This window comes from Hyla sarda, chromosome 12 (assembly GCF_029499605.1).
Source record: "Hyla sarda isolate aHylSar1 chromosome 12, aHylSar1.hap1, whole genome shotgun sequence".
Classification (NCBI taxonomy): domain Eukaryota; kingdom Metazoa; phylum Chordata; class Amphibia; order Anura; family Hylidae; genus Hyla; species Hyla sarda.
In genome coordinates this window covers 18,487,922-18,507,720 of record NC_079200.1, presented here as the reverse complement: position 1 = coordinate 18,507,720, position 19,799 = coordinate 18,487,922, and the positions used below count along the sequence as shown (strand labels likewise).

General features: G+C 43.9%; 1 protein-coding gene across 1 annotated transcript in view; it reads left to right on the top strand.

Annotated features, from left to right (window-relative positions):
- The first annotated feature begins 25 nt into the window (after nt 1-25).
- The window catches only part of LOC130296633 (tubulin gamma-1 chain), a 31,895-nt gene continuing 12,121 nt past the window's right edge, over nt 26-19,799 (top strand). Inside the window, exons 1-8 of the mRNA XM_056548383.1 lie at nt 26-179; nt 4,287-4,399; nt 8,494-8,661; nt 14,255-14,323; nt 14,453-14,532; nt 15,424-15,550; nt 16,123-16,209; nt 16,584-16,733. Coding sequence (XP_056404358.1) covers nt 131-179; nt 4,287-4,399; nt 8,494-8,661; nt 14,255-14,323; nt 14,453-14,532; nt 15,424-15,550; nt 16,123-16,209; nt 16,584-16,733 — 843 coding nt within the window. The 5' untranslated portion in view covers nt 26-130. The remainder of the gene's footprint in view (nt 180-4,286; nt 4,400-8,493; nt 8,662-14,254; nt 14,324-14,452; nt 14,533-15,423; nt 15,551-16,122; nt 16,210-16,583; nt 16,734-19,799) is intronic.

Sequence of the window (19,799 nt, the reverse complement as noted above, 5' to 3'; positions counted from 1 at the left end):
GCGCAGTCACGTGACTTGAGAGTGTCACCTGACCTCCTGACGTCTTTGTTGTTCCGTGCGGTGACGTCAGCCGCCGTTAGAGAGTAAGCGCGGGCGGTGAGGCGGGAGAAGACGGCGAGCACCCAGCACCATGCCCCGGGAGATCATCACGCTGCAGCTCGGCCAGTGCGGCAATCAGAGTGAGTATCGTGATATAATCGGGATATCGTTTTGATATGGATATGGGATCTGCTGTATTATTATAAGGGTAAGACAGTGGTCTGCGGACTGGGCACCTCCAGCTGTTGCAAAACTACAACTCCCAGCATGCCCGGACAGCCGTAGGCTGTCCGGGCATGCTGGGGGTTGTAGTTTTGCAACCTGTAAACATAATGTTTAATATTTAGTACATAATTAACCCCTTGTAAACACAGCCAATTTGTCATTTTTGCACTTTCGTGTTTTTTTTTTTTCTCTCCTTGCATTTTAAGGCGCATTACTTTTTTATTTTCTATTTTTATTTCCGTCTTCAGACTTATACGAGGGTCCCATTCGCGACCAATTCTTTTTCGCGATGACCCCTTTTTTTTAAATTTTTTTTTACGCCTTTTCATTTTACAAAAAATTATTAAAATATATATATATATATATATATAGATTGTGTGGCTAAATTGGGGGGGGGGGGGGACGCAATCTCCATTTTGCAACTTTATTCTGTAGGTCCTTACACTTACGATACCCAATTTAAATTGGTTTTGTTATATTTTATTACTTTAAAAATAAATAAATAAATAAAGATTACACTTTATGCATGAAAATGAGTATGCTTAAAGGGGTACTCCGGTGAAAACCTTTTTTTTCTTTTAAATCAACTGGTGGCAGAAAGTTAAACATATTTGTAAATTACTTCTATTAAAAAAAATCTTAATCCTTCCAGTACTTATTAGCCGCTGAATGCTACAGAGGAAATTCCTTTCTTTTTGGAACACTGACATCACGAGCACAGTGCTCTCTGCTGACATCTCTGTCCATTTTAGCAACCGTGCGTAGCGGATGTATGCTAAGGGCAACATGGTGGCTCAGTGGTTAGTACTGCTGCCTTGCAGTGCTGGGGACTTGGGTTCAAATCCCACCAAGGACAACAATAAATAAAGTGTTATTATTATTATAATAACGTCAGCAGAGAGAACTGTGTTCGTGATGTCATCAGAGAGCATTCCAAAAAGAAAAGAATTTCCTCTGTAGTATTCAGCAGCTAATAAGTACAGGAAGGATTAAGATTTTTTTTTTAATAGAAGTAATGTAAAAATCTGTTTAACTTTCCGGAGCCAGTTGATTTAAAAGAAAAAATATTTTCACCGGAGTACCCCTTTAAGGACCGAGCGTTTTTCCGATTTTGCACTTTCGTTTTTCCTCCTTTTACCTTTTTTAAAAAAATCCTAACCCTTTTGAATTTTACACCTAAAAATCCATACGGTGGCTTATTTTTTGCGCCACCAATTCTACTTTGCAGTGACGTCAGTCATTTTACCCAAAAATCCACGGCGAAACGGGAAACAAAAAAAAATAAAAAATAATTGTGCAACAAAATTGAAGAAAAAAAACACCATTTTGCAATTTTGGCGGCTTCCGTTTCTACACAGTAAATTTTTCGATAAAAATGACACCTTCTCTTTAAAAATGATCCCCTACTTATATAGGTTTGATTTTGTCGTACTGCTGGAAAAAAATCATAACTACCGTATTTTTCGCCGTATAAGACGCACTTTTTCTTCCCCCAAAACTGGGGGGAAAAAGTTGGTGCGTCTTATACGGTGAATACACCCCTATCGCGGCGGTCCCTTCGGCCATCAACGGCCGGGACCCGCGGCTAATACAGGACTAATATGCCCTGTATTAACCCTTCAGACGCTGCGATCAAAGCTGACCGCCGCGTCTGAAGGGAAAGTGACACTAACCCGGCTGTTCAGCGATTTCACCCCGGCGTCCCGAACAGCCCGACTGAATAGCCGGGTTAGTGCTTACAGGACACCGGGAGGGACCTTACCTACCTCCTCGGTGACTTCTCCGTTCAGGGATCCCCTGTGCGGCCGGCCCTCTCCTTCCTCGTCATCACGTCGTCGCGTACGTGCGTCGGCGTGCGTAACAACGTTATGGTGGCGACGGAGAGCAAGGATACCCGTCCGGCAGCAGAGATGTTCCGGAGCGACGGCGACAGCGATGGAGCAACATCCAGGGCAGCGGTGACGGGTCCGGAGCGGCGGGGACACGTGAGTATTACCTCCTATGCAGTGGTCTTCAATCTGCGGACCTGCAGATGTTGCAAAACTACAACTCCCAGCATGCCCGGACAGCCGTTGGCTGTCCGGGCATGCTGGGAGTTGTAGTTTTGCAACATCTGGAGGTCCGCAGGTTGAAGACCACTATTGGGTTCAAAATCTCTTATTTTTTTTTAGATTTTGCACCTATAAATTGGGTGCGTCTTATACGCCGGTGCGTCCTAAAAACGGTACATGCAGGAAAATTTCTATGTTTAAAATTGTCATCTTCTGACCCCTATAACTTTTTTATTTTTCCACGTACGGACCGGTATGAGGGCTAATTTTTTGCGCCACCAATTCTACTTTGCAGTGACATCAGTAATTTTACCCGAAAATGGACAGCATAACGGGGGGGGGGGGGGGGGGAAATCATTGTGCGACAAAATTGAAAAAGTGCCATTTTGTACTTTTTGGGGGCTTCCGTTTCTACGAATAATGACACCTTATCTTTATTCTGTAGGTACATACGATTAAAATGATCCCCTACTTATATAGGTTTGATTTTGTCGCACTTCTGGAAAAAATCATAACTACATGCACGAAAATGAATACGTTTTAAAAATGTCATTTTCGGAAAAATCTGTTTAACTTTCTGGAGCCAGCTGATATGAAAATGTTTTTTCATGGAATACTCCTTTCAAAATTCTCCTCTTCTGACCCCTCTTAACGCTTTTTATTTTTTTTTATATATTTTTTTTTTTATTAAGGTGGACAAGGGAGATTTTTTTTTTAGATTTTTTTTTTAGATTTTTTTTTTGATTTTTTTTTTGATTTTTTTTAATGAAGGGAGGGGCTTACGTTTATTAAAAATAAATGTATACAGTGGTCCCTCAACATACGATGGTAATCCGTTCCAAATGGACCATCGTTTGTTGAAACCATCGCATGTTGAGGGATCCGTGCAATGTAAAGTATAGGACAGTGGTCTACAACCTGCGGACCTCCAGATGTTGCAAAACTACAACACCCAGCATGCCCGGACAGCCAACGGCTGTCCGGGCATGCTGGGAGTTGTAGTTTAGCAACATCTGGAGGTCCGCAGTTGAAGACCACTGGTATTGGAGGTTATACTCATCTGTCCCCGCCGCTCCCGACCGTCACCGCTGCCCGGGATGTCGCCGTCCATCGCTGTCGCTGCATCCCCGTGGTGTCCCCGACGCTCCGACAAGGCCTCTACTTCCCCGGCATCCTCGCTCTCCGTCGCCGCCATCACGTCGCTACGCACGCTGCTCCTATTGGATGACGGGACGGCGTGCGCAGCGACGTGATGACGACAATGGAGAGCGCCGACGATGCAGGGGATCCCCAAGAGGACGCGCCGGAGCCCCGAGGACAGGTAAGTGATCGTCAGCGGACCACACGGGGCACCGTAAACGGCTATCCGGTGGTAGCTGAAGCAGTCTGCGCTGCCGGATAGCCGTTTATGCGATGGCCCCGACATACAAAAGCATCGTATGTTGATGAGGCCATTGTATGTTGAAATGATCGTATGTCGGGGGGGTCACTGTATTATAAAAATTACATATATAGATATAATATAAATAAAATTTAACTTGCACTGCCCTGATCTTTTTGTTTAGTCTTTATTCCCTTTTAAAAGATTGCTCTTCTCTGACCACTTCTACTCCTCAGGGCATGATGGGAGCTTTTTTTTTTTTTTTTTTCCCCCAACAGCTGAAAAGTTACAGGTCTGGAAATATATAATTGGATGGCAGAATTGGGCACCTATTGGCAATGCATGCACAGGGTAATTTCATGGCAAACCAAAGCTTTGACTTTGTTTCAGTCTAGACCAGTGATCTCCAAACTATGGCCCTCCAGCTGTTGCAAAACTACAACTTCCAGCATGCCCGGACAGACATACTGGGAGTTGAAGTTTGAAGAGCACTGGTCTAGAAAGTGACCTGGAAAAAATGTATTTATGCAAAGCAGTTTTGAAATTGTATCTCCAAGATGGGTAACCGTCCTCTTTCTTGTCTCGTACAGTTGGGTTCGAGTTCTGGAAGCAGCTTTGTGCCGAACATGGCATCAGCCCCGAAGGGATTGTGGAAGAGTTTGCTACCGAAGGCACAGACCGGAAAGATGTATTCTTCTACCAGGTGAGCTGTGCCATCTGTGGGTAGGGGAGAAGTACATTTTTGCCATAGTTCTCCTTTAAAGGGGTACTCTGGTTTTTTCTTTAAATCATCTGGTGCCAGAAAGGTATACAGATTTGTAAATTACTTCTATTAAAAAAATCTTAATCCTTCCAGTACTTATCAGCTGCTTTATGCTCTACAGCAAGTTGTGTAGTTCTTTCCAGTCTGACCACAGTGCTCTCTGCTGCCACCTCTGTCCATGTCAGGAACTGTCCAGAGCAGGAGAGGTTTGCTGTGGGGATTTGCTCCTGCTCTGGACAGTTCCTGACATGGACAGAGGGGTCAGCAGAGAACACTGTGGTCAGTCTGAAAAGAACAACTTAAAGGGGCACTCCGCTGCTCTGCATTTGGAACAAAAAGTCGGCGCCGGGAGCTTGTGACGTCATAGTTCCGCCCCCTTGTGACATCACACTCCCCACCCCCTCAGTGCAAGTCTATGGGTGGGGGTGTGACTGTATTCACGCCCCCTCCCATAGACTTGCATTGAGGGGGTGTGATGTCATGAGGGGGCGGGGCTATGACGTCACAAGCGCCAGTGTTTGGAACAGTTTGTTCCAAACACTGAGCAGCGGAGTGCCCCTTTAAGACGGTAATCTTAGACTTTTCAACCAACAGCTGAGCCACCTTTTTGAGATTTGCCGCATTTAGGGTACATTCCCACACGGCGTATTTGCTGCGTATTTGCTGCTGCGTATTTTATTTTCTCTGTTGAAGTCAATGGGTAGGAAAATACACAGCACCAAATACGCAGCAAATACGCAGCAAAATACGCCGTGTGGGAATGTACCCTTACTGTAAATTTTCTCAGGACTAATCGTGAGGACTTGTATCAGGCTTCAGGCAATAAAATGTTCTTTACTGAACACGTATGGTAAATTGTTACAACCATTCATTCATTGATTGATTGATTCATTCTTGTATATATGATGTCAATGTAGCATCAGTATTTTCTGACCATATAATTCCGGACGGACAGTCTGGAGGAAAATCTCCTCTTACAATTCCAGGCATGAATAAATTATGAGCACCGACCTCTGTCCTTATATGGACTTAGTATTTTACAGCTGTTCCCAACATTTACCAGTGTGTTAGAAGATTGGGATCCCACACGACCCGTTAGAAAAACTTGCGGGTGGTATTAAAGGGGTCCTCTGCCCCAGACATCTTATCCCCCTATCCAAAGCTTAGGGGATAAGATGTCTGATCACTGGGGACCCCCACGATCTCTGCAGCGGCACCCCGCCCTCATCACTACAGAGCAAACTGGGGCGATGCAGGGGACAGTTGCTAATAAGTACTGGAAGGATTAAGATTTTTTTTAATAGAAGGAATTTACAAATCTGTTGAACTTTCTGGCACCAGCTTATTTAAAAAAAAAAATGATAATAATAATAATAATAATTTCCACCGGAGTACCCCATTTTAAGAAGGTACCATATACTGCTTGACTGTACTTCATATAGAGCCCACCAGTGCCTTGGGCAATGATTATGACATGCAGGGTACTGTACTTACTCCTATGTAACACTTGAAGATGCCACCATATACTGTCTGACTCAAGTACATAATGCCCCGTACACACATAATGGCATGACTTATCTATAATGCCTAAAAGTGCAGAAATACCATTCAGGAGAATAGATAAGCCAGGTTAAAAAATGTTTCCCCTGGCTTTTCCGTGCTCCTGAATGGCATATCTGCTTTATAATGATGTGTGATGACGGACACTGTAATGATTACGTCAGTGTTTCCCAACCAGGGTGCCTCCAGATGTTGCTAAACTACAACTCCCAGCATGCCTGGACAGCCTTTGGCTGTATCGGCATGCGAGGGGTTGTAGAGGACGGTCCGGAATGTCGAGGACAGGCGAGTGACGGTCACCTGAGCACACGAGGCACATTAAACGCCTGTCCGGTGGCAGCTGAAGCAGTCTGCGCTGCCGGATAGCCGTTTATGCAATGGCCCCGACATACAAAAGCATCGTATGTTGAAATGATCGTATGTCGGGGCCATTGTAGGTCAGGATATCATTTTTTAATATGTATGTATATATATAAATATGTATGTGTGTGTGTATGTATGTATGTGTGTGTGTATATATGTATGTATGTATATGTGTGTATATGTATATATATAAATATGTGTGTGTGTATATCTATATCTATATCTATATATCTCTATATCAACAATAAGTCCAGCAGCACTCACGGGATCAAGTAAAAAACACAACAGTGTTTATTAAACCATGTTCAAATGGCATTTGAACATGGTTTAATAAACACTGTTGTGTTTTTTACTTGATCCCGTGAGTGCTGCTGGACTTATTGTTGGAATTTATGGATGTGGTCTGCGACTGGGACCACGTTTTTTACCTATTGCACCCGGATTACTATCGCAAGACTTACAGTGGTTGTGCTGTCCTCCGCCATTTGGAAATATATATATATATATATATATAATATAATATAATATATCCTTAAGGTGAAAATGGGCTTAGTCCTTAAGGGGTTAACCCCTGAAGGACCCAGGGCGTAAAGGTATGCCCTGATGTCCTGGGACTTAAGATCCCAGGACATTTAAATAAAAAAAGTTAATATATTATTTTCATATATATTAGGGATCAACCAATATTTATTTTTTATTTTTTTTTATTTCTAGAGCCAATACCGATGCTCTGTGCGCTAAGGACAGGCGGCAGGGCGGTGGGCGCAGCAGCGCCCGCCCGAATGTCTAAGCGCAGCAGCGCCACGCCGAAGTTCAAAGCGCCTCTCCCAGGCAGCCACTGCGGTACTCTTACAGGGCTGCCGTGGCTGTGTGGGAGATGAAAAAAAAAGCAGCCAGAAGCACCGTTCTCCAGGCCCGGGTGTCACGGGCAAGACGCATTAAGGGCAAGGTTAGATGCCGATACTGATAACTAACAAAATTGTTCATATGTGTGTGGAGAGAGATAGATAGATAGAGATATATATATATATATATATATATGTGTTTTGGGGAAGAAAAAGTGCTTCTTATACGGCGAAAAATACAGTATGTGTGTATATATACACACACATACTGTATTTTTCGCCGTATAAGAAGCACTTTTTCTTCCCCAAAACTGGGGGGGGGAAAGTCGGTGCGTCTTATACGGCGAATACACACCTATCGCGGCGGTCCCTGCGGCCATCAACGGCCGGGACCCGCGGCTAATACAGGACATCACTGATCGCGGTGATGCCCTGTATTAACCCTTCAGATGCGGCGATCAAAGCTGACCGCTGCGTCTGAAGCGAAAGTGACACTAACTCGGCTGTTCAGTCGGGCTGTTCGGGACCGCCGCGGCGTTCCCGAACAGCCCGACTGAATAGCCGGGTTAGTGCTTACAGGACACCGGGGGGGACCTTACCTGCCAAAGGCTGTCCGGCCATGCTGAGAGTTGGAGTTTTGCAACATCTGGAGGTCCGCAGGTTGAAGACCACTGTTGGGTTCAAAATCAAAATTTTTTTTTTAGATTTTGCACCTATAAATTGGGTGCGTCTTATTCGCCGGTGCGTCCTATAGGGCGAAAAATACGGTGTGTGTGTGTATAAATAAATTTATATATATATATATATATATATATATATATATATATATATATATATATATATATATATATATATAATATTTTATTTATTTTCTTGGTGGATCGGCTACTTATGTCATTTCATAAGGTGTAAATGGGATTTACTCTCCTAACAAATGTTATCACTTCTGGTGAGGCTAGGTTAACACTAAGGAATCATCATCTGAAGATTCCGAGTGCGGCCAGCGCCGACTGATTCCGGATCACATGTACACCGCGGTCCCCATAGATGACCAGGTGGATTCTGCCAAAAGAATGACCTGTCAGCCGCAGAAATCCTGCACTGTGCAGCATAATCCCATCGACCGCAATGGAACTCGTGCAGCATATGAATTTCCTAGGTCTTTTTCTAACTGGAATTGCGCTTAAAAATTCCATAGTGTGAACTTGACCTAATAGTCACTTCTACATATGTACATTGACTCATTCTGAATGTCCTTTGTTCTAGGCGGATGATGAGCACTATATCCCCCGAGCCGTTCTTCTGGATCTGGAGCCTAGGGTAATTCACTCCATATTAAACTCCCCGTACGCCAACCTGTACAACCCTGAGAACATCTACCTGTCTGAACACGGCGGAGGAGCGGGGAACAACTGGGCTAGTGGATTCTCACAGGTGAGTGTGCGCTCCTGCTCATTGCATTTCTGTCTAGAACAGTAGTCTTTTAACTGTGGCCCTCCAGATGTAGCAAAACTACAACACCCAGCATGCCCGGACAGCCAGCGGCTGTCTGGGCATGCTGGGTGTTGTAGTTTTGCTACATCTGGAGGGCAACAGTAGGAAGACCACTGATCTATAATGGTTCTTTACCCAGCCTCATGGGTGTTGGTATCCTCTGTTCCTCTTCCTTTCATTTACATAGGCTTTTTTTTATTTATTTTTTTATTAATATTATTAGTAGTATTTATTTAGTTAATAACAACAAATAGTTATTAATTTTATTATTTGTTAACTAAATATTATTAATAATGTAGTCTTAACTAAATATTATATTATTGAGTTAATTTATTAAATATTATTATTTTATTAGTTATTAACATAATAATAAAAATAATTAAATATAATATAAAAAAAATATTAAATATAATTAAATATAATAATAAAAGTAATTAAATAAAATAATATAATAAATTAATTTAAATATTATTTCTCTATCGGCTCCATTGGGGGACACAGACCGTGGGTGTATGCTGCTGTCTCTAGGAGGTGTGACACTATGGTGATAAAAAAAAGTCAGCTCCTCCCAGCAGGATACACCCGCCTTCAGACTCTGAGCTAGTCAGTTTAAGCGTAGTGTCTGAAGGAGGTGGACATGGTCTGGTTTGCTCCAGACCAGGTCTTCTGATTTTTTGTTTCCCTAGTTAGGGACGTATTAGTTTTTATTCCTTTTCTTTTCTGTTTTCAGGTGGGGACTCGGGGACTGCGGTTCCCTTCTTCTCTTCTTCCCATCTTCGCCTCCACATGGGTGTCCAAGGGCCTGTCGGAGTGGTGCCAAAAGCTCCGTCAGGATATCTTAGCGGGATCCCCCCCGGAGGATCTATCTGCTTTTGCTCTCCAATGCTCTAAAGCCGTGGATTTGTTGTTCTGCCTATACTGTGGGTCATCTAGCGGTTTTCCGCCGCTCTATGTGGCTTAAGGCTTGCAAAAGATCTCTCACTGAGCTTTTCTTTACGGGTGGCCGTCTTTTTGGCAAACGCCTTGATGAGATTATCTCCGAGGCAACGGGAGGTAAGAGTTCCTTGTTACCTCAAAATAAGGCTCGCCCTACTTCCCAAAGGATGGCCTTTTCCTTTCGGTCCTTTCGGACCTCCAGCTCCAACAAGGGATCCGGGAAGGCGCCCTCGCGGGACAAGAAGGCTCCCTCGTTCCGGGCTCGCCCGTCTTGGAAGTCGGACTCCAACCGGTCCGGCCGTTTTGTTCCCAAATCAGGCAACCGCAAGCCCACTTCTGCATGAAGTGAGGCCCCCACCCGCGGTTTCTTCTCGGGTGGGAGGTCGTCTCTTACTTTTTCGCGACATTTGGACCTCTCACATTCAAGACTCTTGGGTCAGGGACGTGGTGTCCAACGGTTACCGGATCTAATTTGCATCCCTTCCGAGGGATCGCTTTTTTCAATCCTGGGCCCCCCGGTCTCCTCCTCTGGCCAAGCAGTTTCGAGCGGCTCTCCAGTCTCTGCTTCTCCAGGGGGTTATCGTTCCTGTTCCTCCAGGGGAACGTTTTCAAGGTTTCTATTCAAATCGTTTTGTGGTCCCCAAGAAGGACTGTTCTGTGCGTCCAATTTTGGACCTCAAGCGTCTCAATCTTCATCTTCTCATCCGCCACTTCTGAATGGAATCTCTCCGTTCGGTAGTGGCGTCCCTGGAACAAGGGAAGTTCCTTTCATCGGTGGACATCATGGATGCCTACCTCCATGTGCCAATATTTCCGGGCCATCATCGGTACCTCCGCTTTGCGGTTCCGGAGGGGCACTTTCAATTTGTAGCCCTCCCCTTCGGTCTAGCCACGGCTCCTCGGGTCTTTACAAAGGTCCTTGCGCCGGTGTTGGGCCTGTTACGGTCGAGGGGAATCTCGGTGATACCATATCTGGGCGACCATCTGGACATCACTCTCCACACTGACTTGCTTCGGGTGGATGGTCAACCAGGACAAGTCAGTCCTCCGTCCTACCCAGTCTCTAACCTTTCTGGGACTTCTCTTCGACACGGCCTCTGCCCGAATTTGTCTTCCGCTGGACAAGCGTCTGGCGTCCGCTCCCTTCGGGCCCAGGTATCAGTCTCCATCCGCACTTGTATGGAAGTCCTGGGTCGGATGGTAGCAACTATGGAGGCCGTACCTTTTGCCCAGTTTCATTACCGCCCCCTCCAAATGTCGATTCTCTCTCGGTGGAACAGGTCTCCTCTGTCCCTTGATCGTCAGATTGTTCTCCCTCCCAGGGTCAGTCAGTCTCTGCTCTGGTGGCTCCGCTTCCCCCTTCTTCTCCAAGGGCGGTCGTTTCTTCCCCTTCACTGGCAGGTTGTTACAACGGATGTCGGGCTGGGGCGGCTTGTTCAGGGATTGGACGGTTCAGGAGACCCTTCTTCCGATAAACATATTGGAATTACGGGCGATTCTTCTTTGTTTCCTGGTTTGGGAGTCCCATCTTCAGTCCCGTACTGTCCGCGTTCAGTCGGACAATGCCACGGCCGTGGCGTACCTAAATCGTCAGGGCGGCTCCCGCAGCTCCGTAGCCATGGCCGAGGTGACCAAGATTCTCTCCTGGGCGGAGAGCAAGGTTCCGGCCATTTCGGCAATTCACATCCTGGGGGTGCTCAACTGGGAAGCGGACTTCCTCAGTCGGTCCTCACCCGACCCCGGCGAGTGGGCTCTACATCCAGAGGTCTTCACGCACCTATGCGACCTCTGGGGCATTCCGGACGTGGACCTCTTCGCGTCCCGGCACAATCGGAAGATCCTTCCGTTTGTGTCCAAGTCCTGGGACCCTCAGGCTCTGGCCATGGACGCCCTAGTGATTCCTTGGGCGGGGTTTACCCTATCTGTTCCCTCCTCTTCCGCTTCTTCCCAGGATGCTGAGGAAGCTCAAGGCAGAGGGCGTCCCCGCCATTCTGGTAGCTCCAGATTGGCCCCGAAGGTTGTGGTACTCCGACGTAGTCAGGCTCCTGGACGACGCTCCACTGCGCCTTCCGCTCCGTCAGGATCTGCTCTCTCAGGGTCCTCTTTGCCACCCCAATTTACAGTCGCTGCATTTGACGGCGTGGCGGTTGAGACCGCGGTTTTGAGGGCCAGTGGGTTCTCTTCCCAAGTCATTCGCACCATGCTCAAGGCTTGTAAGCCCTCCTCTGCAAGGATTTACCACCGTACTTGGAGGTCTTATTTTCGTTGGTGTGAAGCTCAGGACTTCTCCCCGGTGACCTTCTCTGTTCCCCGTCTTCTGTCCTTTTTGCAGTCGGGGTTGGAACTGGGGTTGTCTCTCAGTTCCCTTAAGGGTCAGGTTTCGGCCCTTACTGTTCTTTTCCAGCGGCCCCTGGCTTCTAATCCTCATGTCCGAACCTTCCTGCAAGGAGTGGGGCACGCTGTTCCTCCTTATCGGTCTCCCTCTCCTCCTTGGGACTTGAATCTGGTTCTGAGTGCCCTCCAGAGTGCACCCTTTGAGCCCCTTAGAGAGGTGTGTCTCCGCCTCCTTTCTTGGAAAGTGGCGTTTCTGGTGGCTATCCCCTCCATCCGGAGGGTGTCTGAATTGGCAGCTCTTTCCTGACGTTCTCCGTTTCTGGTGATCCACCAGGACAAGGTTGTTTTCCGGCCAGACCCTTTCTTTTTACCTAAGTTGGTCTCGGCCTTTCATCTCAATGAGGACATTGTCCTCCTGTCATTTTGCCCGGCTCCTTCTCATCCTAGGGAGCGCTTACTGCACAAGCTGGACGTGGTTCGGGCTTATCTCTCCATCACTTCTTCGTTTCGTCAGTGTGATTCCTTTTTCATCCTTACGGAGGGTCGTCGCAAGGGACAACCTGCTTCCAAGGCCACCATTTCTAGGTGGATTCGGTCTACCATTTCGGAAGTCTATTGCTGTAAGGAGAAGATTCCTCCTTCAAGGGTGGTGGCTCATTCCACACGTTCTGTTGGGGCATCCTGGGCTCTACAGAATAGAGCATCGGCCTCGCAGATTTGCAAGGCGGCTACCTGGTCGTCTTTGCACATTTTCTCGAGGTTTTATCGGGTTCATACTTTCGCATCGGCTGATGCTACCCTGGGGCGTAAGGTGTTGCAGGCGGCAGTGGATCAGCCGTCTGCCTGATTACTTATCTGCCCGCCCAAGGGACGGCTTTGGTACATCCCATGGTCTGTGTCCCCCTATGGAGCCGATAGAGAAAAGGAGATTTTTTAACACTTGCCGTAAAATCTCTTTCTCGAAGGATCCATTGGGGGACACAGCTCCCGCCCTTTTGGGGTTTTTTCCTTGGTTCTCTGTCCGAGGGTGTGTTCAGTTATGTTTTTTCTTCTGGTTCTCGGACAGTTGTGGGTTTTTCCTTGACCTATTGGTCTCCTCCTATTGCTCTGGAACTTAAACTGACTAGCTCAGAGCCTGAAGGCGGGTGTATCCTGCTGGGAGGAGCTGACTTATTTTATCACCATAGTGTCACACCTCCTAGAGACAGCAAGATACACCCACTGTCTGTGTCCCCCAATGGATCCTTCGAGAGAGAGATTTTACGGTAAGTGTTAAAAAATCTCCTTTTTAATTAGTTATTAACATAATAAAAATAATTAAATATAATATGAAAAACATTTTTTATTAATATTATTAGTAGTAGTAGTAGTATTATTATTATATTAGTATTTAGTTAATAACAACAAATAGTTTATTTTTATTATTATTTAACTAAATATTAATATATTAACTAAATAATAATGTAGTATTAACTAAATATTATATTATTGAGTTAATTTATTAAATATTATTATTTTATTAGTTAACATAATACAAATAATTAAATATAATAATTAATTATTATTTAATATTAACAATACTAAATATATATTAACATAAAACTAATATTAACATAATATAATATTATTTAGTCAACAACAACAATAATAAAATATTAACTTATTATTGTTAATAACAAAATATTTAGTTAATAACTAAATATTATTTTATTAACAATAATAGTAAGTTAATATTTTATTTTATTATTGTATTTGTTGTTAACTAAATATTATTATTATATTATGTTAATATTAGCTTTGTCAATATTATATATTTAGTATTGTTAACTAATATTGTTTGATTATTTAATAACAAATAATAAATTATTAATTATATATTAGACATTTTGTGTGTGTATATATGTATTGCATACCGTAATTTATGTGTATGTGTATGTATATGTGTGTGTATATATATATGTATATATGTGTGTGTATATATATATATATATATATATATATATATATATATATATATATATATACACATATACACATATACACATATACACATATACACATATATACATATATACATACACCCATACACCCCCACCCCCGTCTGGTACCTTTTCTTCATCAGTTGCCTTTATTATAGGTAAAGTCTTTGATGGGAAGTGTCTCTGATCTCACAGGGTGGGGTGCTCTCGTAGTGCTTTATCTCAGTCTCGCGCTGCTCATTTTGTTTTAATATGAAGAATACCTAAATAAACCTCTCTTGTAGGGTGAGAAAATCCACGAAGATATATTTGACATCATTGATAGAGAAGCAGACGGCAGTGATAGTTTGGAGGTGAGTAGTCGTGAATGCAGGAATATGAAGCCTCGTGTGTGTGTGGGGGGGGGGGGGGGGGGATGCAATTTGGATTCCGTGAAAACTCCATTAAAACATAATGGATCTGTATTGTTTTCTTTTTACCAGGGCTTCGTCCTTTGTCATTCTATCGCTGGGGGTACTGGTTCTGGTTTAGGATCTTACCTATTGGAGAGATTAAATGACAGGTAATTGCAGGGTGTGTTATATGATATACATTGTACTGATAATTAGAGAAGAAATGGGTGTCTAAATTAAAGGGGTTGTGCAGGGAAAATGTTAATTGTCCTCGATCTACGGGCCTAGAGTCTGTAGTAGATGACTTGCGCTCCATTCATTACTATGGGAGCTCCCGAGATGCCCTAGTTCTGTATTTCGGGTCTCTTCAGTGCTCCTATGGAAATTAATGGAGTGTGTACTGTCTACCTAATGTGCTCCTCACTGAGAGCTGGGGGTCTCATTCCCCCCCTGCCATCAGCTACTTCTAACCACAGGTTAGGGGAGGATAAGTTAGTTTTTGCTGAACAACCTCTTAAAAGGCCTGCAAGGTAATGGGGAATGTGTCATCAGAAACTGACCTATTGTATAAATGAAGTTTTAATGTTAATTTTCAGAACTTTTGGTGTGTGTGTGTGTTGTGTTGTGTGACACCAGTGTGTAGTTTAGACAATAGATGAAGCTCACTGATAAGCCTCCCCTTCCCTGTGGGACTATCTTGGCATAGCTCCCTCGCAAGCATATCTCTAAATGCTGTTAAAAACAACTTAGGCGTGATGGCTTCCACCTTAATATTGTAGTATATGGCTCTTAAAAAAAAAAAAAAAAAAAAAAAAATCTAGGGTAGGTTCACACAGAGCAGCAGCTTGCACTTTGTAGTGAGTTTTAACGCTCATGTCATTTTTCTTTCAGTCGGTAGACAACATAAAATCTGCAATTAAATTCTCCATCAAATCCAGCAAATGGTGCAGATTGCTGAGAAATTTCCAGTAAATTTTACACTACCCTTAGGTTGCACATAAGATACCTTGAATAGTGCTTAGTATTAAAAGCTCCCCTCCTCTGCACTCTATTCATTCCAGGTATCCCAAAAAGCTGGTTCAGACCTATTCCGTCTTCCCAAACCAGGATGAAATGAGTGACGTTGTCGTCCAGCCTTACAATTCCCTCCTGACTCTGAAGAGGCTGACTCAAAACGCTGACTGTGTGGTAAGGTGTGACACATACACACGTACATACGCACATATACACAAACACATACATACACAAACACACACACACACAAATACATGCATAAACACACATACATACATACATATACATACACACACACACACACATATACATATACATACACACACATACACACACACACACACACACACACACACACACACATACACATACACATATACACACACACACACACACACATATACATATACACACACACACACACATATACACACACACACACATATACACACACACACACACACACACACACACACATATACATATACACACATACACATACACACACACACATATACACACACGCATACAGCTGCCTGTAGGTGCACAGGGCAAAGGTAATTGCCAGAAAGGGGGTCTCCACCTTCCTTTTTGAATAGGGTGATGGTTAAACATACCCGCTGCTGCTCCATTCACACCCTACGGTACTGGTGAAAACGGCTGAGATCCTGTTTTTCGAATACACCCAAATACCCCTTATCTTATTGGAGCTTTTAACTTTTTTTTTTTTTTTTTTACTTTTGTAGGTGGTTTTAGATAACACCGCATTGAACAGAATTGCGACTGACAGACTGCACATACAGAATCCATCTTTTTCTCAAATCAACCAGTTGGTAAGTTCTTCCTTTTACAGGGTTTCTTACGTCGCAACTATCGGCTGCCGTTACGAGCAGGCACGGCTGGAGGCGCAATGTAAGGTCCATCATGGGTGGATCTGCAGCATAAAATACGCTGCGCATGCGTTCTGTGTAACCCTACCCTTCAGGAGATTGACTGACAGTTACAGAAGTGCTATTTACACATAACTATTTTGGTTACAACTGTTTTAGTGTTTTTCCAGGCATTGTTTGATGGGTGGGGCACCTGGCGACTTGGTTTTAGCCCCTGATGATCAGACATTGATGCCAGCAGTGTGTTTAGTACATTAGAGCAGCGGGGCGCACATTTAGCTTTTGATACTTGTAACGTCCCATATTTGTTTCTCCAGGTTTCCACCATTATGTCCGCCAGTACTACAACCCTCCGCTATCCCGGCTATATGAACAATGACTTAATCGGGCTGATCGCATCCCTCATCCCCACACCACGTCTACACTTCCTTATGACTGGATACACCCCGCTGACCACAGACCAGTCGGTAAGTCACAGAAGGCGTCGCGTACCGAGGATGTAAAAATCTGAAAAGTCTGCACCAGAAAACAGAATAATAATTATTTTAAAGGGGTACTCCGGTGGAGAAAATTAGAAGTTAAACAGATTTGTAAATTACTTCTATTAAAAAAATCTTAATCCTTCCAGTACTTATTAGCAGCTGAATACTACAGAGGAAATTCTTTTCTTTTTGGAACACAGAGCTGACATCATGAGCACAGTGCTCTCTGCTGACATCTCTGTCGATTTCAAGGAATCTGTGGTCTCGGGGCTATGAAAGAATATACATATTGTGTGTGTGTGTGTGTGTGTGTGTGTGTGTGTGTGTCGGGGGTGTATTTATCAAAGGATTTATGTGTCTTTTATTGCGTATGTTTGGCGCAGTGTTTTTTGTGCCCAAGTTTGGTGCATTCTCTGCACTGTCATTTTGTAAACTTGCTACGATTTTGATGGTCCTGTGTGTGATTTTTGCAGTGATCAGTCATTTTATCTATTGCGCCAATTGTATTTTGTCACTAATTTGACGCAATAAGGTGCTTGTCTGGCGTAAATTCTGACATGGAAAACACACATACCAAAGGAAGAAAATGGTATGCGCCAAAGTTACTAAAGGACATGTGCCAAATGATAAATTTGGCGCAGGTGTGTAAAAGCCAAAGTGTGTGTAAAAGTAAAAAATATAAATTTATAATAAAAAAAATTTTATGCTGACTATAGGTCCTCTTTAGGGTGCGTTCACACGCTTTTTGTTTTTGCGGGCTTTCCGCTGCGTATTTGAAAGGGGGCGGGCTCTTCTCGGCTGTCCGCAGCAGATTTTCCACGGAGGAATTTATGCTGTGAAAAATCCGCCGCAAGCACCATTGAAGTCAGTAGGGACTGTGGCGGATTCTCCGCAGCGTGAATTCCGCTGCGGAAAATTTGCTTCGGACAGCCGAGAAGAGCCCGCCCACTTTCAAATATGCAGCGGAAAACCCACAAAACAAAAAGCGCACCTTAAAGGGGTACCCCGGCGGAAAACTAGTAATAAATAATAATTTATATAATTTTATTTTATTTTTAAATCAACTGGTGCCAGAAAGTTAAACAGATTTGGAAATTACTTCTATTAAAAAATATTTTTCCTTCCAGTACTTATCAGCTGTATGCTACAGAGGAAATTCTTTTCTTTTCTGTCTGACCACAGTGCTCTCTGCTGACACCTCTGTCCATGTCAGGAACTGTCCAGAGCAGGAGAAAACCTATGCTGCTCTGGACAGTTCCTGAAATGGACAGTGGTGTCAGCAGAGAGCACTGTGGACAAGTCAAAAAAATAATTTCCTCTGTAGTATATAGCTGCTAATAAGTACTGGAAGGATTGAGATTTTTAAATAGAAGTAATTTACAAACATGTTTAATTTTCTGGCACCAGTTCATTTAAAAAAAATAAAAAAATTCAATAAAAAGGGGGTTCCAGTGGAGTACCCCTTTTTAAGCCGTGTGACTCTCGTATAGTGGAAAGGGGTTCAGCCCCTGGGTATCCAGATGCCACAATGACCATCAGGCCTTACATTTCTGGACGTTGCTTCTAGAGATGAGCGAACTTACAGTAAATTCGATTCGTCACAAACTTCTCAGCTCGGCAGTTGATGACTTTTCCTGCATAAATTAGTTCGGCTTTCAGGTGCTCCGGTGGGCTGGAAAAGGTGGATACAGTCCTAGGAGACTCTTTCCTAGGACTGTATCCACCTTTTCCAGCCCACCGGAGCACCTGAAAGCTGAACTAATTTATGCAGGATAAGTCATCAACTGCCGAGCCGAGAAGTTTGTGACGAATCGAATTTACTGTAAATTCGCTCATCTCTAGTTGCTTCATATATTATTAAAGTCGTGGTATAGTATTACTTTTAGAAATGTATTCGGCCCTCATAGGTGGCTCGGGGGGCCTGGCAGTAGTACGCTATTAGTTTACTGGCCTGACACAACAGATGGCTGGCTGGGGATGCTGCTAGAGCAAGATCAGCTCAGATACATAGTCAAAGGTTTCCCAACTAGGGTGCCTCCTGCTGTTTCAAAACTACAACTCCCAGCATGCCCGGACAGCCGAAGGCTGTCCGGGCATGCTGGAAGTTGTAGTTTTGCAACAGCTGGGGACGCGCTGCCTGGGAAACACTGACATAGCCAAATACTTTTAAATTACACTATGTTGTTCGTAAAGGCCGAACCTCCCCGCTCTCTATCTATCTAGTTCAATACGATCTGCCTAAATTGAGAGTCCACGACTAGAGATGAGCGAATTTACAGTAAATTCGATTCGTCACAAACTTCTCGGCTCGGCAGTTGATGACTTATCCTGCATAAATTAGTTCAGCTTTCCGGTGCTCCGGTGGCCAGGAAAAGGTGGATACAGTCCTAGGAAAGAGTCTCCCAGGACTGTATCCACCTTTTCCAAACCCACCGGAGCACCGGAAAGCTGAACTAATTTATGCAGGATAAGGTATCAACTGCCGAGCCGAGAAGTTCGTGACGAATCGAACTTACTGTAAATTCGCTCATCTCTATCCACGACTAATTCACCATCCATCATCCCCTCTCCATGTCTAGGGCCTTGTGTAATCTATGCTCTTAGTAAATGTGTCTGTATCCACGAGGCATTAAATCCATGTTTTACTTCCTGCATTTACAAAGGATATTCCTAGGAGGAGCAGATCTAAAAGCCTAATGGATTATAAGCGGGTACATCTGTGTGACTATCGATTTTATTTTTATTTATTTTTTTCGCTCTTATGGACTGACCTTCATCTTTCTGTGTGCTTTTGCTTAAGTGTTAGGTTTCTTTTCCTATAAGAAATACAAATAAAAAAAAAAAAAAAAAAATTCTGTACAGTGATCCCTCAACTTACAATGGCCTCAACATACAATAGTTTCAACATAAAATGGTCTTTTCTGGACCATTGTAAGTTGAAACCAGACTCAACATACAATGTTACGGACCGTCCAGATCTTTGAAACGTGTCAATGGCCGGAAGATCTGACCAATCAGAATGGGCAATTTACTGGTAAAACCCCTGTATTA